Source organism: Haliotis asinina, chromosome 1, assembly GCF_037392515.1.
Source record: "Haliotis asinina isolate JCU_RB_2024 chromosome 1, JCU_Hal_asi_v2, whole genome shotgun sequence".
In the NCBI taxonomy this organism is placed as follows: Eukaryota; Metazoa; Mollusca; class Gastropoda; order Lepetellida; family Haliotidae; genus Haliotis; species Haliotis asinina.
In genome coordinates this window covers 94,728,578-94,741,155 of record NC_090280.1, presented here as the reverse complement: position 1 = coordinate 94,741,155, position 12,578 = coordinate 94,728,578, and the positions used below count along the sequence as shown (strand labels likewise).

Genomic DNA, 12,578 nt, shown 5'->3' with positions numbered 1-12,578 from the left:
TGAGATTGACCAATCAGAACACAGCTTACGAGTACCAAATCGCGAAAGTGGACATTCGCACATACGTTTTGAACTTTTTATCTCGAAAAGGTTCGTATCCGAACGATTCCGAATGCTATTTAGCATACGCTCTTTTCCGGGTGATGCACATACAACCATGACAACGGTGAGTAAACAGTCGCTCAAAATGATGTTTTTGGAAATAATCAAGGATGTCATCTTGCGGAAATATTACCTAATGGTAACCATGTCAACACAAACCCCATAGCGTATATACTGCAGGTCAAATAATTGCGTTATATGCGGATTTGAGTTATGGTGGCGGTCTGTAAATAATCTAGTCTGGACCAGACACTCAAGTGATCAACAACATGAGCATCGATCTGCGCAATTGGGACCCGATGACATGTGTCCACCAAGTCAGCGTGCCTGACCACCCGATCCCGTTAGTCGCCTCTTACGACAAGCATAGGCGCCTTGTCGTAACTGGGCTTTTGGGTGTTAGTAAACCCTCTTACTAGTTACCTGTTACGATGACCGTTCTGCCTTATTGGGGGTGCTGCCAGCTCTGGTGGCATACTCGCTTGGTCCGTCCGGGTTGCTACATGTAGGAATGAGTGGTCTGACGACCGGGATTCCTAACTAACACATAGCATTCATGTACTGGCACTCTGGCATACAATAAATAACTCAACACAAGTTTCTATACTCACATCGGTTTACTCGATCCCTCTCTTCATAAGAATTGGTCTTGGCTTGGACAGGGTAGGGCAAGCTCTTTACTGATCAATCGGGATGTGAACGTTCTGCTGTCTCTTCAACCTGCAACGCACCTCGCACCTTTTTAGTGCTGACGGTATCTTTTTAAGGTGCTCGAGCCTGCTCCACCCTTATCACATGACCATCTACCATCTCTCTGATTCGTTACAAGTTACATCATTCCCTGGTCTCATGTCGTGATTGGAAATCTCCCTTAATTCTAATCAGTGACTCAGCTAACTCGGAAATCTCAATGATAGATGTAGAAATCGTTTCTTGGCGGTGGTATAGCCTGGCAGTTAAAGCGAAGACATGGGTTCGATTGCCCATATGGGTACAATGTGCACATTTCAGGTGTCCCCCACCCTGATATTGCTGGGTTATTGCAACAAGCGGCGTAAATCCATACTCACTCACTCACTCCATCACAGGTAATATCGATCGGTAAAGTTTATCACCGACACCAATCACGCTGAAACGCACAAACCTCATGAAATCTAAAGGACAGAGGGAAATGTTCCCCGAGGAATCGTAACTGAATTGCTTAGATCGATACTTGATCACTGGATTGTCTAGTTTAGATTATTTGCAGATATCAGCCATACAGCTGGAATATTGCTGAGTGCAACGTAAAATTAAACGCACTCACTCTTATGTGTACATGTATATGTTTACAAAAATGAACATTTCAACAAATAAAGCATTTTTTATTACAAACGTAATTGTACAAAATGTCATAGTAATTACTGGTACATACACGATAAGGCAAAGTTCTGATTGCAAATAAAAACATATCCTGAACACAATATATACTCTTCAAAGTAGGGGTTAATGAACTTGCAATTTGGTTAAGAAGTGTAAACGTTAACAAACGGTTCAAGGACAGACATCACCACCATTTCCCTCTATTGCCACCCCTAAACACAACGCAGTAGCCCCATACACGTGCATGGGGTCCCATTCTTGATTTTGACGTTTTTTCAAGAAGGTCGAGAAATCACTTAGAACATTAATTTTGACATTCATCTGACATCACACATTTGTTAGTGTTTGTTTCTAGTAGTCTGTTTTAAAATCAAAACCGTATACATGCAAATTGCATGCCATACACCAATCCCTTACATTCCAAATAACTATGGTTGGAAAGGAAGTGCAAATGGTGATGCAATCTCAAAACATTCAATACTATCATATCAACATTGATTGACTCCGATAAATCGCCTAAATATTTTTTTATCGTAAAAATTGAAGATAACCAAATTTTTTGAAGAGTAAATATAATACATATAATACAGCTGATCGAAGTATATACTCATTGACACGAAAAAGGGAACATCGATGAGTACAAGTGTTCCTTTATTTATTTCCACAGTGCATACCTTGTGAGGACACCTGGAATAGAACAAAGGAACACATGTACTTTCATATGTTACCTTGTGTCCACGAGCATATGCATGATATCTGTAGGCAAAATACTATGTGGCGCTCTATACAAAGTCGGAATTGAGAGAGGAGACACTAATTAATTGTTTTGAATGGAATCACCTCCGTCATCTGTAACATTAATGATGCAGAAGATGAGTATCATCTTTTACATCTTATATGAAGTCATTGTTTAAAAAAATATACATATCAGATGTATATTGTAGAAACCTAAACACAGGTGTCATCGTTGTTGAACCGTTCAAATGCATTCATTTTCAAAACAAACTGAGTAAATAATTCATTCAGAGACGGCTGTTTCCTGTTCTGTGGAGATGGGGAGATGGAATTTCACATGGAGTCTAGATATGCTACAGATGCAATGTCTGATATCTAAATAGAACCTGTTTATTTTTTAAACATGGTAGACAATTGTTTCTTTCAGACTTTGATATGTGTTATTTTCTCAATAAAATACCAATCACTAAGCATATGCTTTCGTCATTTTTACACGACATTCCATCGGTAGAGTGCAGTTAATCAAAGATATGTACATAGATATAAAATATATCATTGTCACTATGTAAACATTTCGACTTACTCATTCCGAATTATAAATATATCCATCCAATATATCCCTGTACTTCAAGAAAAGTAGTGTTCAATCAAATGTAAATGACAAATACATATTTCCTGAGTGCTGTGTCGTCTCACCGTGTACATAATAACACGCTATCATATATGGAATATATTAAGCTTCGAAGCAACCTAAAAGCAAAACTGAAGCTACACACACCTATTGTCTTACGAGTAATAATGGCTACAATATATAATTGGTAGTTATTGCAAAATTGTATAACATCTGAAGATGTAGCCCAGGATGTCCTCAATATGAAGGTTATACTGGACATGATCTTCATATACCTGGTCGATGTCCTCCCCAGATGTCCTCAGAGTGGGGCTGTTCTTCTTCATAGGCCAAGACCTTTGCTGACGATGTCCTTTTGTAGATATCACCATAGTAAGCCCTGTCTAGGCTGAGATCCTCACAGACTTTGTTGATGTCTTCCCCATGATGTCCTCGAGATGGACCTCCAGGGTGTCCCCAGCTCGAGCTCCATGTATTGGATGACTTCGTCTCTCTGTGTCAGCCCCTGAAGCAATCTGTGTGCCGTTCCGGACGATGCTGTAGTGGAACTGCGGCGTGGACGACGCTGGAACCTGCCACTCCACAACATTCGGCTTAGCCTTGGTGATGCTGAAGCTGATGGGAGGGTCGGGAGGAGAAGCATTCTGGCTTGGCAGTTCCAAATTGGCGCGGAGTCCAATTCCTGGCGACGTATGGACGTGACCTCCACTGGCCATGAAGTAATAGTCTTTCTCGACCCCGGCGTCAAAATTGTTGGCGTGGTCGTGAGTAGCCGCCTCCACCACGACACTGAAAGTCGACTTGGTGAATGGAAACCAGCCGCCGCCAACTTTCCTCTTGAACCCCTGACGGTAATGACCTTTACGTGCGTTCTGGCCAGTCCCAGCCCAATCTTCTAAGAAAAGGCTGGTGTCTGAATTAAACCTCACCTGCTTGACCGGAAAGTCCATGGTGACCATATGGGTCCAGTGGTGATCTGTTTGGTCGTGGATCCAGAAGCCAAAGAAGGTATGATCATTGACGTCCCAGACTCTTGACACCAAGGTGTACCATTGATCCGGCTTCCAGCCGATGGAGAAGTTCATGGATCTGAGTCCAGTACCCTCTCCACCGAAGTTGGCTGTCTCAGTCCACAGTCCCTTGTAGGCTGCTTTGATGGGGACGTTCTTCGTTTGCTTGGGGTCCCAAATTGAGTAGATGTAGGCTTTTCCCCTGGGGTGATCCTGAAGACCACAGTACCCTCCACCCTCCATTCCGGCATTCCAGCTCAACGTGCAGTAGTACGTATCGAGTACGAAGCCATCTTTGGGGACAAGGACCTCGTTCCGAATGATGTCTCCAGGGAACGAATCTTTGTAGTGCATCCAGACGGATGGAGCGCGAGCCATTCTGAAACTGTAGGAATAAATACGAGATGTATTTGTGATCTGGGTGATGTCGGTGATGTCGTCTTACAATCTTGTAACCGTAACAACATGGTGACCTAAAGGTTGAGTCACATATTGTACAGATGGTAAGATATTTCATTTAATGTGCCCTGGGTCTGGTTCAACACATTACGACTGCACATTTCTAAACACAGACAGACGATCATGGGAGAGTTAGGCAGATAGTGGCAGACCAACAGAGAGAGACAGGTAGGTGGAGATAAGTAGAGCGTGACTAACTGGCAAAAAGAGAATGAGAGACAGAATGAGTCATCGAGAGGGGAGACACAGGGGGAGAGAAAGCGAGACATGGGTGGAGACACATAGAGAAAGACAAAAAAGAAAGAGAGAAGGAGACACGGAGACAAACGAGGAGAGAGACAGAGGGAGTAGGGAAAGAAACATTGAGACACAAAGGGAGAGATAGAACGAGAGACACAGACCGGGGAAGAGAGACGTAGAAGATACAGAAAAATAAAAAAGAGAAGTCAGAGTGAGAGAGAGAAAAGAAAGAAGAGAGATAGAGGTGACAGTGAGTGACTGACGATAGAGAGTGAGAGAGGACACGCAGAAAGCGAGAGAGGACAGACAAAGGGAGCGAGAGACATTGTCACCACCTATACCAGTAAGCATAAGCTAATCTTGTACACATAAACTTTACCTGTCGGCTGTATACCTAGTACCATAAAACTGTGCTTGGTGGCACCAAGAGGTACAATCTGACTGCTACACAACTAACTTCAACATTTATAGACCCTGAAATCTTCACCAGGGCGATATGACAGAATCAGACTAAATATCGGCCAATCGCATCTGCCATACATTAATCCCCTGGTCAGCGACTAATTTGTTGACACTATCAGGGATAACATGATAGGACAAATGAGCTTCTAATACAGAAATTTGTCTAAATTCCCAACACGAGTCAATTAACCTACTTTAGAACACGTTTGTCTTACGACTTCATCTGCAACGGTTCTCGTACAATTCAACTAATCTTTCCTTGTAATGTAAATGGAAAAGAACTGAAACAGACTCTATCAATGTCTTAAATAGCATTTATTTTGTCGATATTGTTTGTTTGATTACCTGTATTTGGAAATCTTCACAACATAGTTTTCCTTTTTAACTTGTTTCTAAGTGTTTGCAGTTTACGTTTCTGTTTCTGCTACTGTTATTTGCTGAATGTTTATATACACTGTACACGAAAGGAATCCATAAACGTGAAGCTGTGATGTATGGATCGACGTTTACGGGATGAAAATTATTATTTTCCTGGTTTATTCCACTTTTTCCCATCAGAATAATTATTTTGTTTCCAAAGATATGCACCACTAATAAATTAACAACTCTGTTTGTCACAAACGATCCCGAACAAACTGAATTATTATACTTGAATTATTTTTTTTATTCATCCAAAAATGTCCAGAATTGTGTACAGTGCCCATACTATAATTGTCTGTTCCTATTAGTATATTTACCTTTGATTTCAGACAAGTTGTTTTAGTTAGATGGTTGGATTGCACATTTGGTATTCGTTAACACCTATGTTCCAAACAATCCTGACCAAAATGAATCATTATACTAGAATGTCTTGTTGTTTTATTTCTTTAAAAATATCCAGATAAATGTATTGTGCCCATACTACTATAAATGTCTATTCTTATTTGCATTTGGGGCATTGATTTTAAGTTAGTTGGTTCGAAAGCTCAAAACATTCAAAGAAACATTTAAACATACCAAATTTTACCTCTAGCATTTTTGTCATTTAAATTTTCGGCTAGATTTTCCTACACTAGCCAGCGGCTGGGGTGATGATGTAAATCCAGCTAGGGTCCATGCAGGTAGCAAAGGCCCTGTAACTCCCTATGGTCCCTAGTATGGTGACCTATGACGACGATGACACTTGCACCAAGAAAGCATTATCTAGAATACTTCACAGAGATTCAGATAACATGGTAAGGGGTCAACAATGTCAATAGGATTTAGAAGTTTTTAACTTTTCCGAAGCATAAATGTATCGATTGGAATCTGTTCACGAACAGAAACATTTCAGTGTTCTGAGATATCAGTGCATATGTACGGAAATTGAAATGTTTGAGTGATGTATGAAGTAGAAGAAAGTACTCTTGAAAATCGGATTGGCCTGAAAAAGTGTAAACGACTTATAAATATGACCAAAAACACTGCACATTTAAGGTCTGTAACAGAAACCGGTTATACACATACGGATATATAAAAAGTCAGTTCTTGCTGGTTTCATTCGTAGCCAGTCGTGGTCACCGACCACAGTTAAGATAATTGCTTGGTGTAGGATCCAGATAGCACTGAAATAACACATTGTTACAATAATACATTTTGTTCATATCATGGAATACATACATATATACATACACACACACACTCTCTCTCTCTCTCTCTCTCTGTCTCTCTCTGTCTCTCTCACATCTACCTACCTACCTACATACATACATACATATATACATACATACATACATACATACATACATACATTTACGTCAGTTAGTAGAGCACGTACATGGTCTTATCTTACGTTGCTGCAGTCGCGTGCGTTCAGTGACCTTCTATTTTGCCTGCTGATGTGGTCAGCTTTGACCAAGTCCCCGTGCAAGGCTTATAGTCCTTGCTATAGATATCGCTGACACTCTGATGAGCTGCTGATGACAAACATACACTGAAAAGTGCCATGTACTTCCAGCATTAATATGTGCTGTGTTAAGTTGTATCGTCACATCATATCCAAGATCCGGGTTATTGGCATGTGGGAGGCGGGGTGTCACAACGACAGCAAAAGCCGTTAAGAGGTTGTACGTTGTTGTTACCGCATTTTTGGTTCGTGCGTGCTTGCGCGCTTGCGTGTGTGAGTTTAGTTTTCACGCCGCTTGTAGCTGTCACTGTGATATTGGGACATCAGAAATGGGTTTACACATTGTACACGTGACGGAAATTGAACCCGGGTCTTCGGCGTGACGAGCGAACGCTTTAGCCACTAGGATACCCCACCGTCCGTTTCTGAGTGGTATATCTATGGTTGCTTGTGGCAACTACAAATCCGAATATAACTCAACCTTGAATGCGACGTCCATCCATACTTCACTTAACCCTCCCCAAAATATGATATTTATACCGAGTCCACATGCAGGTCTCAGTGTTCAGTGTTTAGTGTTGAGTAAACTGTGCTCTCCCCAATTCCACAAGTCAACCTAATGAAAATGCTACAAACGGAATCACTAGTCTCGTTCGATCATGCCCTTTTCCACAGTGCTCGAGTCCAAACCATAATTCATTTGCTCTTCATCAAATTACATAACAACGATTTATATTTACGACAGAAAGCTTTTATTGTTTTTTCTTTCCAAACGAATAATATATGTGCGTGTGTGCGTGTGTGCGTGCGTGCGTGTGTTCGACTCGAGGTGTTGTACAAGTAACGGAAAAAACCGAGACGATCCGAATTCCTTATAATTCTCCAAATCATTTGGCATGCTGGTTCAGTTGTTGGTCCAATTCTTATACATGTAGTCCGATTGGGTGTATTGTTTAAATTGTATTAACAGTCTGAGTTTTACCGGCCGATCTGTAACAAAAGCAAGTTATTTGCATTGATTTTATGATGAAGCAAAAGTTAGGTGTATGTAAGTTCATAATATTTTGTTGTTATTACCGAAAATATACGTATGTCAGGAATAGCTATCTTTTTTAGGGAATCATATTTGTTTGATGGTCATGATGTCGTTCCCTGGGTTGTATTACTCTGGTCCAGAATAAATTATTCACTAACTGCGTCATATAGCTGGAATATTGGTCAGTACGGATCAAACATCGGAAATCAATCAAACAAAGAAACGAACTAATGTTCCTCGGAAATTAAACGTTTTCCAGTGACACATATCGCTGAGAATATCTACTGGCGAACGTTTTTCGATGACATTCATCCCTTAGACTATTTGCTCGTGAACGTTTTTCGATGACATTCATCCCTTAGACTATTTGGGGCGGTGGGGTAGCCTAATGGTTAAAGCGTTCGCTCGTCACGCCGAAGACCCGGGTTCGATTCCCCATGTGGGTGCAATGTGTGAAGCCCATTTTCTGGTGTCCCCCGCCGTGATATTGCTGGAATATTGCTAAAAAGCGGCGTAAAACTAAACTCACTCACTCACTCACTCACTCACCTTAGACTATTTGCTCGTGAACGTTTTCCGATGACGTAGAGCACTGAGAATATCTACTCACGAACCTTCCCATTATATATAGATATATAGGGAGAATATCGTCACAGCGCAAGGTTGAATCTGCATGAACATCGGCACTTGCGTAATGATTGCCTAGTTGCATATAATCGACAATGAAAAAACATCGATCACATGAACGTAATCAGCTACATACCGTGTGATATGATAAAAGTACATTACTCCATTGCTTCCATATTTTCACCTTTGTATTTTGCACCTGTTAGATTTAAGCTGTCAGTTACATTATACGACAACGCAGGCTTAGATTAGGATACTGCCGTAACAGCTGATCCTCGTGTATATTTCATATCTGTTATCATCCAAGTGAATCTAGTTATTCTATCTCGTATTACACAGCGAACATCACGTGGAGAGATCTTCCATGACGGAGGTTAATGTAGTCTTATCTAACACGTCATAAAGAGGCAATATGTATATATATACCATTCAGGACATTTTTAATTACACTTTGCTGAAACTTCCATGCAACTTACAAAAAGCAACGCAAGAAATAGCCAGTCTCGATTAACCGGTGAAGTAGGTTCCATTGGGCAAACAGGGAAAACAGCGTTGAAACTTCCATGAATTAATCACTGAAAAGTAAGTGCATATCCTGGCTTGCATAACGTAAAGAGGTAATGTAATGTTTTCACAAGGTATCGTACTCTGTGTAGAACATATTAACTCGTATATAGTAACACTGCTGTTGCTTTGGCACGAAATAGTTCTCAGTGTAAAATAAATACGGAATATGTATACGGATATGTTTGCCTGATCGATTGAAGATGATGGCATTCAACATCATGCAGATGCGTTCAGCTACATATAAAACTGGTAAAATTATTTGGAAATTATGTGCACCAGTAGGCCTCATTAGGAAACAACGAAATTGTTGTGTAGGGTATTTCATTTTCGTTATTTTATTTATTTTACTTTCTTTATATTTATTTATTTTTTATTTTGTTTTGTTTTGTTTTTTTTCTTGGGGGAGGGGGTGGGGGGTGGGGGGTGGAAGAAGGTAATCGGGCGGTTGGGGGTTTGGGGGAGATGTCTTGCCTCATATTGAGCCTCGGCTTTGTTGTGGGGTTATCTTTCCGTGTGTACCTTGGATCTCATTATTGTACCTGGGACTTTCACTGATAAACGTCATCAGCAGAAAGTACTGAATACCACTGTCGTGCCACATTCTAATAACCATTCCCGTATCCGCGGGAACATGAACTGCATCCAACTCCCTTGGAATTATCTTGGACGCAAAGTTCGAGCAAAATCTACAATAACAGACGCATTCATACCATGAGGAACTGCAAGCATCTGTTGGTCGTGTGATAAAATTCGAGTTACGATTGATTGATGACGATCCTGGTTAGAATAGGCCTTCAGTAACTCATGCTTGTCATTAACTAACGGGATCGGGTGTCAGGTTCGCAAACATGGGTGCGGCATTTTGCAAAGATATCAGCTCAGTCCTGGATTGTCTGGTCCGGATTTCGTTGTTTACATACCGCCGTCATGTAGCTGAAATGACGTGACTGCTCAATGACAAGCGTGCAGCTGCTCATCCTTTGACGTGTTTTTCATTACAGGTTTTGCAAACATTTCAACATGGCAAGAGCACCGTCCGTCTGGTTCCATTACGATGACCACTTTCCCGGCGATATCATCCACCAGAGCGTCCTAATCCCCCACGACGGCGCCACTTTGGACACCTACTACTGCTGCATGCAGTGGAACGCCGGCGGCGAGGGTGGTGGATACTGTGGCCTACAGGACCACCCAAACGGCAAGGCACTCATCTACTCTGTGTGGGATCCGATCCAGTCCAACCTTCCCATCAAGCCGGCCTTCACCGGCATGTGGACAGAGACGCAGAAATTTGGTAATGAAGGAACTGGTTTAAAAAGTATGAACTTTGCGATTGGCTGGCAACCGGACCAATGGTATACCCTTGTAAGTCGGGTTTGGAACTACGGTAGCCATACTTACTTTGGCTTCTGGATCTATGACGAGACGGACAAGCAGTGGACCCACGTGCTCACTCTCGACTTCCCTGTCAAGTCGGTGATGTTCAACACCAGTACAGGAAGCTTTGTGGAAGACTGGGCAGGGACGGGAGAAAACATGCGAAAAGTCTTCTTCCGTGACGGATTCAAGAGAAAATCAGACGGCACGTGGTTTCCATTTGCCTCGGGGAACTTTAACGTTGTCAGGGGCACCGGCACCGCCAACCACAGCGACAACTACGACGCCGGTAAAATCCAGGACCGTTACTATTTGGCAAGTGGGGGCACCATTCAACCGACTGCAGGACTTGGTACTTCGAAGAGGTTCGATGTTAAAACGCACCTGGAACCAACGGAAAAACCGATCGACTTCACCATAACCTCAGCTACACCGAAACTGGTAACGTGGACGGTGCCTGTTTCATCAACGCCACAGTTCAAATACACCATCTACCTCGGTAGTCACCTTGTGGCCATGGATATCACGACAGAGGTCACGTCACACGTGTTGTCCGGGGCGAACGTTGGAGACACCGTCAAGGTCATCTTGGAGGACATACTGGGAAGGATAACAACCAGAATGACCACGGTCACAGACGAAGATTGAACGGTCATAATGTGTTACTGTGATATGCAAATTGTTCAGTACAAACCTATAACTGTGACTAAGACAATCTCAAACTATGAACATTTCACGAGTCCGATGTAGGGTTCTAATAATGGAAAGTTAAGTTGTGACCAAAGCCTGGCGTTGAGAGTGGTGGCTGATAAATTACTGATTACTACACAAAACCTTGTGATGACAGCAATTGTGGCGAAATTCATTTCATATTTAGTTTGCTTATCAAAGCCAAGACATGACCGTTGGGTGTCAGCTTTTCTTCTAATCTATACGCACCGAACCTGTCTTTTTGCAATGATAGATTTTCAACACGTACGTAAAACGTCTCGTTCTGATAACGATGAAAACGATGAGTATTACCTGACCAGTATGATCCTTTAGCTCGACAAGATAAAATGATTGGAATCCATGCTGATTTTATGATAAAAATTGCTGTTAGTTGTTCATTTTTAAAAACTAACCAAAAAACATATGTGTTCAAACTTGCCCATATGGCCATTGGATATTTAATTTTACATTTATTGGTTAATGTCATTTTGCGTCTCTTACACGATTCAAGGTCAATACCGAGTGCAACCTACATGTGGCTGCATGACAGTCAGCACTCTCCTCCTCATACCCTCTGTCAGTCACCTGATCCTCAGAAGGGTCAGACTACGCCAATCATCGTGTGAAGCAGCTTCCCAAATGGGCAAGGTTCTATGCAGGAGAATTCCTTTGTTGCACACGACGACCAATCATGTTCCAGATATGCTCTAAAGGTTTAAGATCGGGGCTCATTCAGCCATGAGATATTGGACATTTGCACTCACCAATGTCTAGTCAGGTCAGCTAGCTGTTGTTTTTAAGTACTTACCAAGCCAAGTTATGAGGAGAGTGCGTTACATTTTACTTGAAAGGTCCAGTTGTCATACTTATGTCAATTGTCGGCATGAACATATTTTCGAGTTTTTTATGTGACGATGTGGATTATTATTGAATGGTTTCGAGAAATGTCATAACCTCCGAGCACATAAGGCAATATAACTTCCGTTACCAGCACAACACGGGCATACAGCTAATGGCCATCACCCTGTAGTCATCAGTATCTTGAACCATGGTTTTCAGTTCTGTAAATGGCATTCTAGAAGTTGAGGAGTTATGGAATGAAAACAATTCTATGGATATACAGCTTCTGTATCATGTATAGGCGACCTTAGATTCTGATGTCGCCAAAACAAAATGAGGAAGTTGTATAAATAAGTTGTATGTATAGATAGATAGCTTGTTCTCATTCTTCAAAGTCAGTGTTATTCAGTCCTGATGAATGTCATACTTGTACCATATGCTGGGTTTGGCGTCATGGTAGAGGTATTGTTGGCGCGTGACAGACCTTCAGTTTGTGATGTTACTTCAATTAATGTAGAGTCGGTTTGACTTAGTCTGTCAATACTGGTTCAATCT

The 12,578-nt window shown here is 41.6% G+C and overlaps 2 protein-coding genes across 2 annotated transcripts; one reads left to right on the top strand and one right to left on the bottom strand.

The window, feature by feature from the left end:
* Nucleotides 1-3,213: 3,213 nt before the first annotated feature.
* On the bottom strand, nucleotides 3,214-4,218 carry LOC137284580 (uncharacterized). Its single transcript, XM_067816440.1, has one exon. The coding sequence runs from the start codon at nucleotides 4,216-4,218 to the stop codon at nucleotides 3,214-3,216; it is 1,005 nt and encodes a 334-aa protein (XP_067672541.1).
* A 5,897-nt stretch (nucleotides 4,219-10,115) lies between these two features.
* LOC137277312 (uncharacterized) lies at nucleotides 10,116-11,120 on the top strand. The gene has a single exon (XM_067808984.1). It carries the CDS (start codon nucleotides 10,116-10,118, stop codon nucleotides 11,118-11,120), a length of 1,005 nt encoding a protein of 334 aa, XP_067665085.1.
* Nucleotides 11,121-12,578: the final 1,458 nt, after the last annotated feature.